Here is a 21091-nt window from a genome sequence, read left to right as displayed (position 1 = left end):
ACCAATCAAATTCAAGGATACAATTCGGGTTACTGTGAATCGTGTTAGCAATACATTACTTGATAACTGCTTCGAGTTCAAAGATAAATGATATTATACTCAAAAACGTCGTTTATCACTGTTACAATCCAGCGTTAGATCTTATCCGATAATGGAAAGGTATGATTGTCGACGATAAAGTAACATCATTATTTTGATAATTGGAGTGAAACAGTAGACGGGGCCCTCTCTTTTCGTATGGTTACCAAATCGCGAGCCATTGACAAACTGCCTGTGACAATGGGACTCGTTTATTCTACACAGTTTTTTTTTTTTCTAAAACAACTCTATCCAGTTATTTAACTAGTCGATTTGTAGACAAATAGCTAGTTAAGTCATTATTTGAGCAATAGCCTAATCTTCAGTCATTCTATGTTTCTTTTTTAACTTAAATAGTAAAATAACTGCTAACAAATGTTACTGGTAACAAACGATAACACTAAATCTGAAGTTAGCGTATGTCCTTGTCTACAGCTGAACAATAGTATGGGCTAAAGGGTGTAAGAATAGATGTAAGTTAAAGAAGATCAAGCTTTGGATTAATATATATATATATATGTATGTATATATATATATACATATATATATATATGTATATATATATATCCGTATTTAGTCATGGAAACTGACATAAATGTTTGTCTGAAAAAGGTATCTGATGGTTGTACTATCAATATTATCAGATAGTTGCAGTTTCATAGAAAAAATTACCTGCAAATCTTGCTCTGTTGACACACATTGTACATATTTAAGTATAAAGTCATTTCAGTTCACTTTCATTATACTATCAACATCTAGATGTTTCCGAAAATATCCGAAAATAAAAAAAAACCCGCTGATTACGCAATTCATTAAGACAATTGAGGCCTGAATATGGTAGCTTTTCCAGTATTGCATAACTCCACAGCCCGTTAAATAAAGCTATGTTAAAACCACAAAAGTAGGCCCTCCTGTCAGTTTTACTGGCCTGAAGACCTGCAGCGTGATGCACTTGTAAGGGGAGCGATGCTTGCAAACAAGCCTTTAACCGAAAACGTATCCTAGGATCGTGCAATTCATTTCAGACAAACAAATCAGGGAAGCGAAACCGCAGCCAAGGCTACATACCTTATAAATCATTTAACTTCTGACAACCTGCCTGACCATGCATACATACACAATTATTTTCAGTCTTAAAATGTTTATTCTTTCTTTTGCTGTTACAAATATTACCTTACAAAGACGGTGTACCTAACATGATGTCCGTCTTAAACGATCTTTGATTTACCCCGATGCGAGCGAATTCGTGGTATCAAACGATCACTTACCTCTGCACGAGAAATGGAGTCACGGAAGATGCTTTACGAGCCAAACGTTAACATTCGACCGTCGCCGTCTCCTTCATACGGGGGCGGTTAGAGGCACCTCACAGAAACAGGTTCGTCCCCGACCCCTTGAAACAATCAACCGAGTCCAACTCCGTTCCTCTGATGCTGACTTCGAAACGACAGCTGGGCGCGACATCAAATTGTCGTCAGAGTAGTTTTGCCAGGAGACAATGTCTTTCCCCTACGACCAGTGTCCTATCCCTTCATACGGCCAGGGAAAGCCTCAATAACATCCCCATCCACAGCTAGCCACAAAAAAACGAATTCTTGTTCACAAAGCTTTGTAGCCGGCGTCGAAATCGAGAAAAAAAATCTCGAGAAACGAGGTACTTCTGTTGTTGTGCAGGATAATGGCCTACTCGTTACGCAGAAAAACACAAATACTCTAATAGGAATTAGAGAAATTAGAACTTTATTTTTTCGATCTATTGAAACTATTGAAATTCGACCGGTACAACATATTTCTTCGAAGAAAATTCTCTCAGTGCTATAAATAGCGTGAAAAATAAACTATATAATAACGCGCTTGAACAGTGAATTCGGTCTTGGTTAGATGTTTGAAAAGTTACACGCGGTAGTTGGGTGATAAGTGTTTCTCAAAAGGTGACATATCAAATCAAATAGGATAAATCAACAGGTTATCCACTATTATGTACGGCATTTAGTAAGTCCTCATAATTGTGAAAGTGCGTAGTACGCACGCTTGTCCAAAATGAGGCACAAGTGTATTGAAATTTAGTTGCAAACGGCAGCCACTAGCAACTGTAGGCCTTTTACTGCTACTCAAATGTAAAATCATAAACATTACATTTTACTAGAACTTTATAATATTAGGCCGCCTTCATTCATTTGTGGTAATCGTTGAAGCTACCGCCCATAGAAGACACTAAAAGCGAATCTCTAAAACGAGAATAGGCTAACGTCATGTAAAATGTAAGCGTAAAGACGTAATGCGTATATAAAACTTTCGATAGATGATAATCATTGGCTCTTTGTTTTCTTACATATGCGTCTTCTTAGCAGGGCTTGCCTGTTGCATTCTGTGGCTTTAAAAAAACGCGTTCAAAAAAACTTTGATGATCAGCCAGACCCGTACCTATGTGTCAATACGCATCACAATCTGCTGAGGCAAATCTGCTTCGCTGTTGTGCACTTTTTCAGTGCTGTTGTTCCGACATCAAAGCATCGCCTGGCAGCCGTCGTACATCTACACCAATACACGCTCGGTCTCATAGTGCAGCTCGAAACTCCTTTTTGTACCGGCCCTCGGTCAATCAGAGATTGAAGTCGCTACAATCAATTACCAGCCGAGCAGCGGGGGGATGAGCAGCAGACTAGCACCTTCAGTCGGATGGATCAGATCTCCAGAAGGATCTTGTGTGGAAGCCGCAAACCAACATTCCCGTTCGCGACCATGTAGCCGAAGCAACGCTAGGCAGCCAGAGTCCTCTGCCTTTCGGTGTGCGTGGAGCAGTTTCTCTTAAAGACGGACAACAGTTGCAACGGATAATGGCACCTAGTGTACTCCCTTGCCCAGTTTTATTCTCCCGATCTAGCTTAGGGTGTGCTCGGACCTGTCTACAGAATTGCTATGTGCCAATAAGCAACGACAGCACACTCTGGAGCAAGTAGATATATATAGTTTGTCTATGGCGGAAGAGAAAGAGTCACGTCGAACAGCGGACTCCGTAATCGTAGACGATGTGGCTAGTCAATAGCTTACAAGTTGCATCTGCTTTTATCGCTGTTCATCTCAGCCATCCCTCGATCAAGCCATGCCTATCCTTTGCTTTCTACACGCCGCTAGTTGTTCATTGCCTATTACTGTTGTTGTTATTATTATTGTTATTATCTATGTTACGTTATTCTTAGCCATGGACGTGAAGTTGGGCGGTTAGTTTGCGTTAGTTTGTTTGTATTTGGCTCAGTCGCTCGTCTTTACACTTACTTGCCCTTGGTGCTGCCTGTTACCCTAAGCATAGAGGGCAAACAGATGAATCCGCTTAGTGTTGCCATCGCATGAACCGGACTACGTGGGCAAGGAGCGGGGCAGGGGCAGAGTCAGAGCAACCAGGTGAAAATGACCACGCAGGCTCTCGTAAGCCGGTTCATTCAATGGCCGTGGGAATCGCTTCGGATCTCAGATAGCTAGTACAGTTGCGTTGAAACATGTACTTAAATAAGCCTTCATTTGAAGATGTTTAGAGTCTGCCGTAGGGATATTCTGACTTGTACGGGGCCTGTGAACGCTCGGTGATATGAATGATCTAGTCAGTCTGACCTCGCGGCAGTGCGTCGCTTCAGATACCGAACGCGCGAAGAACGTGTAATACTGCAAATACAGCCAAGGTGCCAGTGCATATACTTCGTAACGATTCGTACGTGTACGCCAGTCTATCATTGTCCAGTATAAATTTGTGACTGATTTCTTAGCAATTTCTTAACACCTTTCAACAGCAGGACATCGCTGGGAATGGACAAATTTAGAGGAGTTTATTTTCCCTGTTTGTGGACAATTTGCCGTTTAGTTATGTGATTTGTTTGGCTTTTTGCGTTCTAGTTGACCGCAAAAATCATATCATAACCTGAAAGTAAATCAACAAAGAAGAGGTAATACAGGAATGGTAAGGTGGCCCCAAAGCAGTGAATCTGTAAATGTGTGATTTGTGTGAAAATTACAAAATTAGCTACCACTTAAATTTATGTCATTAAATTCTGTGTTATAAAATTGTTAAATGTTAAAATTATAATCACGGCCCACAAGTTTGTTGCGATCTCTTTTTACAAGTATTTCTTTACCAGCTGTAGCATCATCCAAACGGCCGAATAATCAACTACTCAAACGAAAATCAGTCTTGTAAGTAAAATGGCGTTATGCGCCAATGTATTCCACAGTTTGCACTGAGTTCGATTAAATGCAGGCACTGATTTAATAATATTTTTTATGTGTCTAGAGGTAAGCACGTAGGCGTTTTTTTCTTGCATTTGTGTACGAATTCGAATGGTTAGCCCAGGAATACAGGTGCTATTGCGGCCACGACGCAAACAACGCAAACATTAAGCAACGAAACGGAAGACAACTCTAGTTCCATTAACGGAAGATAACCCGTCGTTCCTGCACTTAGCTATTCTAAATTCCATAGAAAGTTATATGAATGCTACATAATTTGTAATATTGAAAAATCTCGGTATTGCTGCTTTTTTTTTAGCCGCTTTATCTAGTCCAATTGCAACGACGAACGACAAATTGAAGCGTACAATTATCTAACATCTGTCATTGTGTCGCAGCTGTTTAATCAACAATATACGCAACGGTTTGTTTGCATTGGGCTGAAACGTTTAGGCGCCAATACTCCCTGCTAGCTAAAATTGTATAGCCCTCGATGCAGTGAGGTTACATCCGTGAGAAGATTCCGTGGACCGGAAGTGCGACGATACTCACGCTAGACAAACACAACTACATGCTGTACGCATGGTATTGCGTTATTAAGAATTTAAATAGTTTGAGAACATCATTAGGTTTCAGCGAGAAAATTAAATCATCGGCGGACAACGAGCAGAAACTATCATTTTACTTTTTTGTCTCACCGTCGCCGATGTACAAATGGCGTATATAACGAGTGACTCATTTCGTTTTACAGATGGCCTTCTCATCCTGCAACGAACAGATCTTCAGCATGATTTGGTTCCGCAATAACTTTGGCTAAACAGCTAAGCTAACCAATGGATATTATGTACTCGATATCATTGACCAGTCGCACAGTCTGCTAGATGGAACTTCTCCTTTGGAAGTAGTAAAGATCAGTTGTGTTTGTCAATCGCAGTGCGCGCCATGAGGAAGACTGGAGCCTGATCACTTTGCGGACGTTCGCACATTGTGTTCGGGTATACGGCTCCAATGGCGCACGATCAACGTAAGCTCTCAACCTATTATTTAGTTGCTAATATGACTACCAAGAAGACTACAACTGGACCCCACAAAAATGGTGGTCAGTGCTGCAGGGAGTGAGGGATATGTAGTTTTTTTTACCTTTGCTGTCTGTATAGAGAGTGCAGCGGCGGAACAGCAATAACGCAACGTTGTGATACTCAGTGAGACTGGTCCAGCTGGCCGCATGGAGTTGAATGTTGCCCCCACGTTGCCTGGCCTTTGTTATTAGATAGGTGGTCACATCTTCAACTTAATTATAATGTTTGTCATCCTTAAATGCACGATAAACAGAGTTGACTTTTGTGGGCAAACGACACTATATGCATATTGGCTCAACATTTATCACACAAGCGGCGTTAATATACTATGATTGAAAGTAATTGTTTTTTTAGCAACGAAAAAAACTCGATTTGGAACCATCAGCATACCTTGCTAAACTGGGAATCGCTATCAACTGACGCATTAATAATTCGTTATCGGAGTGTCTTTTTGGCGCTGTGTAGTGGTCTCAGCTCCGACAACATCAATAGCGCAGCAATATCATATCAACTAGTCAATTATGTATCTGTAAGGTTTTAATAGCTTACTATCAGATGATATTTTTTCTCTGACGTAATTCTCTACCACGAAATTCAAATTAAAATCTCTGCTCGTCGATAAAAATTTTAGCTTTTCCGTAGTGTTATATAAACGGGTGCCATAAAACTTTACCCGACAAATTTGATCGGTCTCGCAAGAAGGCAATGGAGAATCGTAAACTTCCGTAAATTCAGGATCCTCATAAATGACTGACTACTTCGCATATTCATGAGCGTCTCAATGAGCGGGTTAAAAATGAACTGGTGTACCTTTCAAAACAGCATTAGAAAAGGGGCAATAATATCGGCATGTCCTCTAGTAAAAAGTTCACGAAAACCTTGGCTTTCAGTAGCCGTTGCATCCTATCGTAAAGTACTTCTCACATTGAATGATAGAGGTTTGGCGAAGCCCCCGTATTGGGATGAGCGAGCTATCGGGCTGGGGCGTAATCCGTGATGAGCTGAGGGGGAAATTCCCGGTCACTGGTTCACGAAGAACGTAGGATTCAGTAGTCACCAAGAGAGGATAGGAATGAAAACGCGGGGTAGGCCGCTGTTTTGGGGTTGTAAGCACCAGCAAATCGTAGGCTTGCAGGTATGGGTAATTCAGAAACGCTTGTTTATCAAAAGAATTGATTACACAACTCTATGGACAAACACAAAGATCCCTCCGTACTATAAATACCTCGATAGATACTTATGGATTTGCCATCCTTGGCAGAACATTACCCATAAAGTAGATTAGCTCCGGGACACGTTTGCATATAAAAACTGGCTTGGCTATACTTGCCTTTTGACTAGCTATGCGTGAATCTGTTGGTATATAAACCACAGTAATATAAAGAATTTAATGGAAATAAACCCATAAAAGTAATGGAAGTAGAATATATTAAAAAGTGGCAATTGTAATGAACACAATTGCATATATTCTTCCTTCTGGATTTCTACGCATGTTGATGTATAGTAATCCCTAAGTGTATAATCGTACACGATATGCTGTTCTAAAAGCTGGGTTTGTTAGAAAAAAGACTGGCTTTATACTTTTCTTCATGTATCTTTTTAGCTGATAATTTCCCATATAGCAAACGAACTAGAAAAAAAAACTATACAAAAGATATGATGGAAGAGCGCCATTTTTTTTTGATTCCCTGGCAAAGTCATCTGTTGTGCGACATTTAATATTGTACATGTAGCAACGTTGCAATGATTTGATTATTATACTGATATTTATTGTTGTTCTGAAGTGTTATGAAGAGGATTTACGAAACTTCGAATGGTAATTGCAGCTAAGTATTTCATAACTTATTTCCTAATGAGGGCCTTGGTTATCGCAATTTACTTACAAGGTAGCATAGTAGTATAAACAAATGAACAGTAAACAATACTTTTAATAACATAATTACTACTAATAGAAATGTTCTACGTTGATTCGAAAAGCAAGTGCAACAAATTCTTTTTTTGGCCGACTTCAAGCTCGAAGTGCCTCACAGCTTCCCGTTGTGAATGAATAATAAATGTAAATATAGGAAAGTCTACTAATAAAATATCCTGATGAAAATGAACGGATTCTACCTAATTGTAAGTAAGGACAACTGCCTGTGTCTGCTTCGTTAGATGGCTGTCCGTCAAATCTGTAACACATATGTTGCTCACTGTAATTTATGATATTCTCGCATAGACCAGATTGACTTACACAAATGGACCATATATGCACTATGTTACTTATGATAAGATGGGCTTTAAGAAACTGTTCGAACTTTCCAAGTCACAGCAGACCCTGAACAAAAGCAACAGGTTATAGAAACGTGATAGAACTGCTCTTAGATCAACTTACAATTGTGGAAATGAAAGTTTATTGATCAATTGAAAGCCCTTTACAGCTCTTTTAAACACTTTTTACTGCGGAATGCAATCGTTCACCGTTAGTTCATGATGTGTCCCCCCCCCCCTTTAAGTTTTTATTCAATGTACGTTGAATTATTGTTAGGTGCAACTAACTTCTACCCAGTCGATTAATGCACAACTCTCCCATTCCATACACAAATACCGTTCCTGCAAACTACATTTCAAAGGTAACCCCAGACGGAACGACTAGCTGGCTGTTACACACCTTCCGTCTGCACAATCCAGTTTCCGTTAATTTTTCATAATCGACGGAGTGAGGAAAATTCAGAGTTGCGAAAGCCGGACTTTCCTGTCATTGAAACTAAATAATGTTCTTGCAAAGGTAAAGGCATTGTGTTTGTTCGATGATCGTCTTCGCGCTCGTACGTCAGCCCTGTCACAATAACAAAACATTAAGTAAGTATACAGAGAGTGTGAAGTGATTTGGTGGAGATTGCTACTAGGCCAGTGTCTCCCTTACTACTGAAGTTGTTCTTAAGATAAAAACTGTTAAATCCAGTAAGTCTTTCACTCCGTCACCCCATTCATGTCTTTGTCATATATGTTGTCGAATAAATGATGCATGGAAGGCACCTCACCAGTGGATTACGGAAACCGCTCTATTGAATGGTCGATTACTTTGATTAGAAGAAGTGGCTGTACTTACAGAGTGCCAGAAGATGCAATAAAGTGGTCAGCTGAAATGACAGTCCAGCTGTTCGTTTGATGATGCAAAACTGCCTGAATCTTATGAGCACTGCGTTTATCCTGACCATCTATCTAGGTGATCTATTTAGTTTTGCGTGACTACTTTTTCTATATAATTTCTTCAGCTAAATTTATTAGAAACGGCGTCCTATATATAAGATCTATATATAACGACCTTCCTCCCACTTTTATGTATTGATCAATAAGTTTATTAAGAGAGATAGCTTTGCTTGCGCATAGCAGTCTTTCTCAGTCCTATATAAATTTCCTAACTCAAAAACAATCTGTGTTTTATATACATATAGCGTTGAGCTCTATAGTAATTTGAAGAATGAAGTGGACTTCAATTCCAGGAATAGAATTTATAACCATATAGAGTCGATGTTGCTACCAATCAAATCGTATTTATTTAGTTATTGGTTTTCATGGATAATATAAAACGATATGGGGACTAACGATGCAGTAACAAGCGTGTTCGACTTTCTACCTGTTCGACTTTGCTCTTGTTTGGTGACACTAAGTGTCCTAAGTAAATCTTCCAGAAAATCACTGCTGACCAAAATCTTTATACAAAAACATATATATATATATAGATTTCTTTGTTCGGTCTTATTATTTAAACCGAAAATGTTGCCGTTTCATCTTCTAACAGTAATCATAATCAGCGAGATATTTAATGCAGCCGCCACTGTTATGGTTACGTCACTGTTGTCTAACGTCTTTGAGTCCTAACTGTTGTGGGGTGCGATGTCATAACGATGCTCACTCTAGTTTCTCTACGTATGTTTTTCTCCTTGGAAGTGGCTGGATCGTTGCAATTTGAACTAAAACAGTTTTCGGCTAAAGCAGACGATTTTCCACGGCATCATTCACTAGTTCACTAGCGCACTTGTGTGGCGCGTGGCGTCGAACCCTGCCTACCCTGGAGAATAAGCATTTTCATAATGAAACTTATAGGAGATCTGCTATTATATTTTTCATCGTTGCAGAATTAACATACGGTAGATTTTGTATTGACAAAAAAAATTGTTTGTTAATAAAACTCTGAATCATAAGTTTTCCTTCAGCATCAACTCACGCTTATTGCTGTAAACAAAGTTAAACAGAAATAATTTATATCAACAGTGACGCTCTGGATTTTTTCAACTTCTGGATAGATCAATTGTAAGATGAGTTTCTATATACAAAATTTCTATTTTGATTACAGTGCTTTTCCTTCGAATCCTGTCCATTACAAATAAGCCTACGCTGACTCTGGACTTCTTTTATAAAAACGCACGTTAACCTAAAGTTCTATTCTTGGATATTATGGAATTTACAGCGGTCAATATGCTGTCTAATTATAGTCGAATGGCAAATTTTTAGAGCAGTTGTTCGATTTAATGCCTCTATTCATTTGCACATCTCGCCTGATTTTATGCGGCATGGACCTTGTTTTGCTTATTGTGTGGTTGGCCCGCTGCTATATGGTATTACAAGAGACAAGGTAACATGCCGACCTACTACCAGTAAGCCCAACAAGCGACTGCTATGAAACAGGTTTTATCTCGAAAGCAAAGATAAGACTTGATTAAGCTGTCAACCGGGTATTCTTACAGATTTTTGTGATTATTCCGTGTGTGCTCGTCTAGCGCGCTTATGATTGTGAGGTGGCGCTCATCTGCCAACTAGGAAACCCACTGCTCTCAATAATCTATGTATCTAGAAAGGATTAAGTTAATGCAATCTTACAAAGTCCATCTAACTTAGTTACATTGCGGCTAATTTTCTATTAGCGGTATATTGCCGCTAAGGATTTAACGCAGTTGTAACTAAAGTCTTGTTTTGTCGCTTAACGATTTCAGTGACCGGCGATCATGACTGACCCAAAATTACGGAACTTCAGGTAAAGCAAATGCTTTAGATGTGATCTTCCAGTAAACGGTTTATTTATTCCTGGTTGCAGGAGCAAGTCAATAGTGATTTTACAGGTTCTTTGCTTTATACAATGTTTACACAGCTCCAAAGGTAAGATTCGAGCCATTTAGATCGCGCAGTCTTTTTGTATTTGCCGCCCAGTTATATGTTATAAATAGGATACGTGTAGCCCAGTGTACGCAAATGTGTACAGGCCTATAGGATATTATCATAATAAATTTATTTAATCTTTGTCCAGTATCCGAGTGATCACCTGGAACGTTGCGGGAACATCACCAACAGAAAATCTTCGGAACCTCCTTGGAGTACGGAAACCCTTTGACAAAAATAGCCTACCTGACTTATACGCTGTTGGGTAAGTCAAGCTTATTGCATTTGATATTTTTGTGCTTCAGTAGGAACAAATTGATTAAAAAAAGGTAACGTGATCGAGAAGTAGTTAACATATCTTCGCTCAGAGCTCCAATGGACTACTTAATCTATTATTAAGGGTAAATGAAAACATCTTTGGAAATCTCCAACATAGAAAAATTAAGTACACAAAATTAATCTAGTAAATGCTTAAAAAGTCTCCCCTTCTATATTGTAAATGGGAAATGTTAATATTATTAAATGATTCACTTGGTTATTAACAGATACCAGGAGGTGAGCATGAGGCCCCGGAATGTGCTCAGCGAAATGCTCCTTGAACAGGAGTGGATCACTCCGCTACGACAAATATTAGCGGAGCTTGATTATGTTAAATTAATTAGCTATAGACTTCAGGTTAGTTTCTAATAGCTTTCTTCATTCTGTCAAATATATCTGTCTTATACATTAGGATACGAAAATAATCATAAATAATACTTTATTACATTGTACACAATAAGAAATATTCAAAAGAACTAACACAGTTTAAAGTGTACAATTTTGCTATATCACAGGAAAAACAATCAAGGTGGTACGATAGCTCATCTGGATTAAAGTCTAGATACAGAAAGCGATTTATCTTCGCCTATCTTGTCGTAAAACCCACTCAGAAATGCAAACCTAGTAATAACTCCTAGGCGTGGAAAAAAAATCTAGAGTTATTTAGCCATATTTTGACGAAGTGCTTCAGCGTCTCAATTTTCCATACAAATTATCCATACTTATTTATTATTTTGCGGAGCTTTTAGTGTATTTTTGTTGAAAATACATATTCCGTAGACATAATGAGGATTCGTTAAAGTTAAGGCAGCAAATATTTTGTTATCAGCCGACTTAGCTTCAAGTCAAAATTGAGCTTGGACACTTTAGTAAAAAAGGCGGCCACAGCGCCTATTACTATAGGAAAAAGCGAAGAAATCGATGACGTCAGCTTTGCGAATTTAGCTTGAATCGGCTTGAAGTTTTTGTTTGTTGTAAAAAGACGATTAATAACCAACAAAGCGTAAGACCGTTTGGATAATCTTCCTCTCAAAATTAACATATTTGTTTATTTCAGGGACTTGTATTAGCGATATTCGTGCGGCGAATGCATCTGCACCATATCAGAAATATATATTCTACTTGTGTGCGCACTGGGGTGCTGGGCTCTTGGGGGAATAAGGGCGCGTCAATTGTTTCCCTTCGCGCGTACGGTGCGTCAATGAGTTTTACGAACTCACATTTGGCCGCCCATGATCATGGGTACAAGCGAAGGCTCGGTGTAAGTTGATTTATACTAGCATACATTCTCTCGTGCTTTTTTACTACAAGTTCCGTTTTATAGGATGACGCGGCGCTGTTGATAAAATAGCTAACAATAGCCCGCTCTAGGGAAAGTACAAGTATTATGGAAATTTCATATCATTAAAAATTCACCTTTTAACATACACCTGTAGTTTCCCGCGTGCGCAAGTTAGTACTGTAACGGACTATTTTTATATAGTTACTTCTTTTTAATTGTGTACTTACTTTCGCTGAACATGTAGTTACTACATGATTTTGAAATATTAAAGATAGCAAGAACAATATTAACACGAATTTTCTATATGTAACATCTTAACACCACAATCTGTATAGGACTATGCTGCAATCGCAACGACTGCCTGGTGTGGACCCAATGGATGCTACATTCTGGACCATGACTACGTGTTCTGGTTTGGAGACCTTAATTTCCGTCTTGACGAAAGGATTACTATCGACGATCTCCGAAAAGCTATTAAAGATGAAGCTGTAATGGAGATGCTCCAATATGATCAGGTATGGTGAATGAAAACCTACAACGTTTAATGAACGTTTAACATTGAATGAAAATTACAGCGTTTGTAGTCCCCATTCAAGGCGCTCGCCGTATTTCTAACTGTATCGATATTAGCCTCGCTCTATCTGTTCATTTGGTATCTGTCGGCAATTGACTGTCATATGCAAACATTTGCAATATACTGTACTTTTTTGTATTCTTCATGTACGATGGTTAGTATGACCCAAAAAAAGGTACGTGTCAGACGAAAACAGTGTGGTATTTTTCGTCATTTCAGCTTCACCGGGCACAACGCGATGAGGACGCGTTTGAAACGATGACTGAAGGCAAAATTTCGTTTAAACCTACCTTTAAGTACCAAACTGGAACGACGGACTTTAGGCTTAAGTATGTATTAGACTGGAGCGTCAGATGTGTGTTCTAAAAAATGAAAAATAGTCACAGTTGAGTGAGCTGGATTATCTTCGTCATTGCGAGCCATCTGTTTGCCTGCGATTTGGAAATGCGCGAACCTTTGGGTCCTCTTTACAGTTAAGCGTATAATTTATTTTTGTGTTTTGTTATATTGCGTTGCTTCGACAATGCTTCAGAACTCGCAGGCCTGCTTGGACGGATCGCATCCTCTACCGATGTAATGAAGATACGTATCAAGGAAATAAATTCGATATTACTGCCCATGAATATCGCTCTCATGAAGACTATGTGCAGAGCGACCATAAGCCCGTTTCAGCACTATTCACTGTGAAGGTCTTCAGTAACGACACTGTGTTTGATCGTGTGTATTTTTTTAACACTAGTGACTGGAGCATCAGTCGAGGCTTTGAACTGTGGTAAGAACTACGATTTCGTATTGTAATTTCTAGAAAGAAATAGAAAATAAGATTGCTATGTTATATCAGTATTTATACAGCCTGATGGGCCTAAAGCGCTTTTGACAGAGACATTTAAATAAAGTTTATATCAGATTATAATAAAATGAAGATAGTAATAATAATATGCTATATAATGTGCTCCTTTGTTTCGTAAGGTTTTTCTTTGTAGGTACAACGTAAGATAGCGTTGTATTAAAAAAAAAGTTCTGAGGAATGAATAGTCGATAGACTGTTCTATATCGTAAAAAATATAGGGTCGAAAACTAATCGTATTTTATGCCTGAGAAAGGGCTTATTAATTTTCTGCCCACCGTTATGCATTGCGGCTACTATAATAAATGAGGGAACAAGCGAACATACAAAAAAGAAAGCTTGAAAATTTATTCCTAAGTCAATCCCTATTTATCGTTTTTCTTGTGCACCTGTTTTATATGCGTACAGGTTCTGTACTCCAACCAATGCACAACCGCAGAACTTGGACTGGATAGGGCTGATGCAGGAAAACTTTACTACCCTGGATAAGTATTTGGCCTACATTTGGGTAGATACGCGACCTATGGACACGATTTCATTCCCCGATGACGAGGTAACGGGTTATTTATACTTCTCTTATATAATGTGTGTATTTAAACTAGTTTAGCATACGCCTTTAGCAGAACGTAGAAGAGCTCCGGCTACCCCTATGTATGTTATGATCTCTTAAATACAGAATCGCCAACTCGTAGTTCTTTCCTTCAAGAATGCAACCTGTTCCTGTTCAGATACTATTCATCCTGAAGCAACAGAAGATAATTATAATTTTTCTGAATTTGCTGCCGGAAGCATTTTACGTGCGTCAAACCCCGTAAAGCACGTGCATTATTATGAATAGCAATCCTGGCTTAAATTAACTCTTTGTTGCTGTTGAAATTTCGTAGAACCCGATCCTGCCAACACCGCGCCATGTGTACCGGCAGACATTCTCCGATCAGATGGTCGTTCTTCCCGGTACTTATCAACTGGTGTATTTCCGCTCGAAATGCGACGTCCTTGGGGTTTCTGATCCTTTTAAGGTAACGAAATTACCGAGCCATCGTCAAATGATACCTTCGTACTACAGAGTGTCGTCTTAGATTGAGTAGAAAAAAAAACGTGTTCATCGTTTTCGCATGGCATTTTTCTATCCATCAAACTAAATTAAGGATTTCGAAAGAAGTCGAGGTGATACTCTTCCAGAGAAGCAAACAGAATCGAACAGAACGAAAACACAAAATCGCTTGTTTGCTCGTGGCTTGGTGGTGACCAAGCATGATAACACTGTGCTCCGTTAGAACGTGTGGCAGGTGTCCACTTACATCTTTGCTAATTAGCCTGAGCGAGCAAATATAGGCATTATCGAAGAGTTTCAATACTTTTCTAAGATCCGGTCGTTTTTCTGCTTTGAGCTATACTGTACCTTTTTGATTCACCTGGCAATGCATTGTAATATACTAAAATGCTACTGTTAAGATTGCGAATGGTACCCTGTTTCGTGTTTAATTTCAAATGTTAATACGATCCGTCGCATTATAATCTTATGGAAATTAGTATGAGACTGATCTTATCGAGGAGGTCATAATGTACCTGAGCGTGTTTGAACGTGATCTGCTGCTATTGATGAGGCAATCAAAACAAACGATTGATACTATGGGCGAACTAAGAACTTTTGTTGAAAGCCACTGAAAAGGTTTGTTGCAATTCAGCTTCTTTGTATATAATCGTTCGGAAAAATGTAACGTGGGCGAAGAAAACTGTAACCATCTGCGAGTATCTGCCGCGTTCATTAGCTGTAAGAGTGCAAACAGACTAGGCACTATTTAGAAAAGTGGGGTGGCAATCACTGTTCTTTATTCAAGCCATCAGACATTCCCATAATTGTTAACCATAGCTCATAACAAAAAAAATGTTATGCCCCTTACATAAGTTGTTTTAAATAAAGGGAACCTTTTCGGATTTATGCGATCGAGAGAAGGCCTATTAATCACATATATGAAAACAGACGTCTCAACGAGTGAACGTTTTTATAGGTGTTGAGTTACTGGGGTGACCTCAAGTGGGAATCGCTTGTCCTAAGTTAAATAAAAATCGTATGCAAATGGTCTTTTCCTTTTAGAGGTTATTTTCATTAATAAACTTTTTTTAATTTGATAAATTCTTAGTTTATACACCGCGATAATACTTGGTTACATGAGTGTTCAATTTCAGATTCTGGACTGCGCTCATCTCCAGTGATCGGTTCGACGCCATATAGTTGCGTGAGGCCAGTGGCCATTAGACAGGCCGTGGATAGGGCGGACAACGCCATGACACTATCTAGGTGTTATTATCATTGTTTTTACGGTTAATCGTATAGATACACTGTTTTAGTCTCTGTACACATTTCACACACTTTCGCTATAACTTTGTGCAATCATATTATAACCGGGATCAATTAGATAGTAACAACAAGTTTCGATTAACCTTCCCATCTATTTTTATCATTTGTTGATTTCTGCGGCACTTTCGCATCAATATCAACTTGATTCACGAAAGCCACCCGACATGCCATGTGGGAATACGCTTCTCACGAATATCTTATTCCATGCACATGTAACCAAGTAGTCGACATTATCTCTGTAGGTCTACGGTGTGCCTGTTCACTCATCTAAATAAAGAGATTATAGCAAAAACGTGTCGCCTACCGCTTGGAGGCACGAAACACAATTTTAGCACTATATATACGTATATATAGCGCAAATTTCTTATATGCGTATAAAACATGTTGAACAAACTGCAAAAAAGATACAAAATAGGTCTATTTTGTGACAGTGTATTTTATACTGTCATTCACTTTGCTCAATAAAGATTAAAAATCACTGAAGGAAACAATATGCGTGGTGCAGTGTTTTTGTTAAGTAAGGTGTTCAGCATTTATCGAGTCTTGTTTAATGGTGTACAAACAAAATGCGCAGTGCAACAAAAGATAGCAGATAATTCATATCAAAAGGAGGATCGGTGGGTATATAATTGAGTAACTTTGAATTCTTGAAGCGTGTGCAAGTTCTAAATCCACTTTCAAACGACCTCCAGGCTCTGAACATATATTATAATAATTTTGTGATAGGCTTTACATTAATGTGGTCGACCTGGATTTCAGCATCACACGAAGCGCACTGCTCTCTCAAGCAAAAGAAAAAGTCAATGCATTTTAAACTTTAATTAATACCTAATGTCAGTAGGAACGGTGTATCGGTTCCCCCCGCTACCTTTGTAGTATTCTACTAAACAGAGTAACAGCCAGTTATTTTTTTTGATTAAATCGTACGCTTAACAGAAACCGCCGGTAGGAAACTTCCCGGACGATATCTTGCCTTTATAGACTTTTATTGCTCGCAGTACGGACGCATTTGTTCGAAGCTGTGTAGAGCAGTTCTAGTTTGAATTGGCAATAGCGATTTTAGACAAAAAAAAATAAGCCTTAGGGTTCTCTCACACAGTGAAATTTTGATCAAACTAAAATAATAGGTGCTTGGTAATTCCTTAAAACCACGTTGTGTAATCTACCCATTTTCGATTTTGTCCCAATGTAAGGTTTATTGCATAAATCATTGAACCATTTTCCGGTAGTCATAGACCAAGTTCGTTTAAGAGGCTATAACGATTTCTTTCAGACGTATGGACCTAGTTTTTTAGTTATCAAGTAATTGTTGTTGATTAAGGCTATTATATAATGTGAGTCGATTTAGCCTCTTTTTTTAAATTAGATATCATAACGATTAACATAAATAGTGCCTTGTTTCAGTTCTGACTATTGCTCTTTTCATGTTTTATAGAACTCTAAGGAAACCACTTTGAAGGATTTTGAAAGCATTCGCTTGTGACTCTTCAATCGCAACTATTTTTTCTGACTTATCAGACCCGCATGCTGGGATCAGTTTGTATGGTAAACGATGTCGGTCTATATTTCAAAGAAATGGCCGATATCTGCCCATTGTATGTTTTGTAAGCGTTTACAGAAGGACACAGAAACCTAGCGCCTTAAACGTGTGGCATCTCGGAAGTCTGACAACTAATTCAGGACAGGTCTTCCGAGAGAACGTAACAAATTAAGTTCTCTCGGAAGACCTGTCTAGAATCACACATATATCACAAAAGACCCTAGTCGGTTACGCGCTCATAGTAGTGATAGAACGAATCTAGAAGCAAACCTGAGTAAGGATACAGGCTATGTTAACAGCCGGTCGACAGTTGTGTTGGACGAACTATGTCAGTATCTACAAGGCTCAAAATAAGTAGTTGCAATTCAAAAACCTAACGAAAATCGGCTGGCAGTGAATATCCAGTCAAGACATGGGGAGCCGTTGGTATAGATGAGAAACGACAGAACCCGGAAACCATAGCATTAGCAAACCGGCATGGCAGCCCGTCGAAGTAGTTTGAAATCTGTGTTCCCAAATTATAACGCTAATTATCTAATCTAAACACGCCGCCAAGACGCTGCTAGCCGGCATGAATGTTGGGTTAGTGATGTGCCGGTCGTAATAATTATTTATACCGCTGAGTGCCTCCCCTGGCATCTTTTTTGAGTTAAAATAGCCCCTTCTGAAACGGGGCCACACTAGAGGCAATTGAGTAGCAAAAGTCTGCTTCTTTTGAGCTCAAAAGATGCCTTGTGTCTACTCTTTTAAAAGTTGCCATAAAAATTCAAGGTAAAGCAATCCCCTCTAAGACGTAAAATGTAGCTGAAAGAACTGAAAGGTAAATGTAACAAAATATTCCTATCTTAGAAAGGATTTTTATAAATTCAACATTCGCTTCGGAAGCATTTTAATGATACCAGTAACTAGACTGACTGTCCGTTAATGGGTGACGTCCTCTTCTTTTTTTGTCGGTTTCGAAATTATATTGGTACAAATTTCAAACTCGTATGAGGACTTAATTTGGTTCATTCTACTGAAAATGGCAATGGAAATTCAGAATGTGCTAATCGTAAATTTAGCTCCCAATGAAGCTAAATTGGCAAGCTTCGAAACACTTAACGGCCAAAAGATGTAGGTCGTTAATATTAGGTCTTGACAATACCCGCCTAATTGTAATTGCGGAATAATTTACTACTCATTTGAAATGTTTGAATTTCACTATGCAAACGAACACTTTAAAGTACAAGCAAATAACTTTATAAGTGGTACAATTATTTAGAGTCCTATTAGAGAGATAAATGGAGAAAAAATATACTCAACATTTGCATGGCCATTGAAATGAGGTGACAACACAGCGCCAGCAATTCTCCAATAGTAATCTATGTAAAATGCTTATTTGAAGTACATTTCGTATCTCTGTTTCTCTCACTAAAGTAAACAGACTTCACGAAGCATGTTTTTGGACGGCTGGGACATTTTCATCTGTTCATTTGTAGAATAATAATAGGAGGCGTAACTGAGTCTGGCGATGGCGCTTCGATAACAATGCCATTTATGGCCAAGAGCTATTTCAGTTTTTGAGTCGCACCTATTGAAATCATATCCGTTGCTGTTTACAAAGACAAATGAGACATCTACTTATAGTTGTAAAGATGAACTTATGATTTTTCAACTTTTTTGTTGTGGCTATAAATATACTAAATCCGCTAAATTTTAAAAATTCTTTTTGTTATCAGATGTTGGTTAAGCTCTGAGGTGAGACTTACAGAAACCTCACTGAGATGTTTACTCAGCTGGAATGAGTTGCTTAAGCAAATATCCTATGGTATTAATGACTTCATAGATCACGTAAACCTGCCTAGACAGATCGTTACCTTTACTGGAGTGGGACCATTAATCAAGTAAAGGCTTTAGCACTTCATTTGACGATTATACTTCTCAGGAAATTTCATTGAAAGCGATTACGGAGCAGTTAAACGAGTATTTAACACTGATGTGTTAAGTGACTATGGAGAAAAAGACCAAGTCTACTTTATAGATGTGTTCGACTGTTTCTACCATGCGGTGAGCATTTAACAAAATGGTCACCTTGTAAATTAATCGACATCATTTAATACAAACGCAAACATATATTCTACGTATAAGTTGTACTATTCTCCAGTCGCACGGTTATCCATGTTACCGGTCGCGTTCGAATCGTGCTAGATTCTCTTCGTGCCGGCGGTAAAACCAAGAGAGCAATTGTAAGTTATAAAGCAACAAATCTTTAAACAAGCGCTAGCATTCGCACACTGTGGCTTCTTTCCTGATAATCGGAAGACACTACTCTCTAATCTACTATGGTGAGCTTTTCTGCTAAAAAAATAAAATTGGACCCTTTCGGTGCGGTCATATCTCAGATGTGTACAAAGTGAAACACGCTCAGATGCGTGCTAAATATTATTGATCGCGTGAAAAGCCTGCTCGAACGGAAGTTATACGTATTACATTCTATTTGGTCGTTTTCCTCTTGACCATAACACTCGTAACTCGGTTTATATTAGGATGCTTTAGCGCTCCACAGTTACCGATGCGTCCCAGTACTTCTGCGTCGATGTGTTGGAGAATAGAGGGCGTTGTCATTCGACTTAGATCAGACATCGGCCAACTCTACGTACGCTACTGAGATATTGACCGAAGAGTAACTTCAGGCTCAAGAAAGAGACTAACCTGGTCTTAAGCTATCTAATTACTTGTCTTTGGGGGCAGTCTTGCTGCAGACGGGTTTTATACCTAGTAAATACACAGTTACGTGAATGTCATCTGGCGGTTTTCACTTATTGTTTAGTTTTTTTTTTTTGGCCAAAAATACCGCTGAATTCGATTCATCGCAGAGAGCTAAAGGGTTTTCGCGTTCATTTGTGTAGAAACACGCAACTAGCATACGATAACGGCCAAAACAAAAAAGAGTACAGGCTAACGATTTTATAGCTTCTGGTAGAGTTTTCCAATAGCAATAGAGGGACGTGGGAAAGACATCAACGCAGTTGAAGAAGCAGAGGCGTTTTTTGTAATAGGTATATTTTTGGGATGTCTATAGCCTTTTCGATGGTGCGTCAGGCTCATTTGGCGGGCGCCGCATCCTGTGTGTTTCGCGTCCTCCGCAAATCTCCGATTTTTCTAAGTGGATACAGATGATCGGAACATCGAATTAAAAAATAAACAAACAAACAAAATTTATAGCCAAAACAGCGGAATTCCAAGTGAAATAAGATCGCAGAAGTACGAAATTGGTCAGTGCATTTTTCTGTTAAAACTGAACCCGTAGAAGTAATATCTACTTGCTTCCAAAGGCTCCCAGGTACTCCATGCAAATTCCTTATGTATTTAGGAATGTACGTATCGGCTAAATCCAGATGCTTACATAAACCTAACCTTCGATCTCCTAGTGTCTTTCACAGAAATAACCTTTTAACGTCGAAGTCTTAACGTAACGTAATGTAAGCGAAATATAAAATCATTATTTTAACTTATTATTATAACATCAATATGATGTTACGTATAAAAGAACTGCTCTTAGCCAATAGAATGCGTGCAGCATACCGCTGCAGTGCGCTTATGAGTGCATGCGGCGAACGCTACTCACACGCAATGATACCACCTCGACAGCACTCTAGCTACTAAACAATGTAG

At 38.8% G+C, this 21091-nt stretch overlaps 1 protein-coding gene across 7 annotated transcripts; it reads left to right on the top strand.

The window, feature by feature from the left end:
* Window positions 1-8066: 8066 nt before the first annotated feature.
* On the top strand, window positions 8067-16390 carry LOC111265641 (phosphatidylinositol 4,5-bisphosphate 5-phosphatase A). Of its 7 annotated transcripts, XM_022842493.2 has the most exons (12): window positions 8067-8216; window positions 10352-10392; window positions 10663-10779; window positions 11060-11189; window positions 11890-12093; window positions 12450-12629; window positions 12908-13017; window positions 13221-13460; window positions 13944-14088; window positions 14420-14554; window positions 15069-15207; window positions 15726-16390. In XM_022842493.2, the coding sequence occupies exons 2-11, from the start codon at window positions 10364-10366 to the stop codon at window positions 15201-15203; spliced, it is 1425 nt and encodes a 474-aa protein (XP_022698228.1). In that variant the 5' UTR covers window positions 8067-8216; window positions 10352-10363; the 3' UTR covers window positions 15204-15207; window positions 15726-16390. The 7 variants fall into 7 exon arrangements, with proteins under 7 accessions (XP_022698228.1, XP_022698221.1, XP_022698230.1 ...); XM_022842486.2 differs by lacking the exon at window positions 15726-16390 and having other exon boundaries at window positions 15069-15632; XM_022842495.2 differs by lacking the exon at window positions 15069-15207 and having other exon boundaries at window positions 8068-8216.
* Window positions 16391-21091: the final 4701 nt, after the last annotated feature.

Source organism: Varroa jacobsoni, unplaced genomic scaffold (assembly GCF_002532875.2).
Source record: "Varroa jacobsoni isolate VJ856 unplaced genomic scaffold, vjacob_1.0 scaffold_994, whole genome shotgun sequence".
Lineage (NCBI taxonomy): Eukaryota > Metazoa > Arthropoda > Arachnida > Mesostigmata > Varroidae > Varroa > Varroa jacobsoni.
Note: the sequence above shows the minus strand (reverse complement) of the source record. Positions and strands in the feature narration are given on the sequence as shown.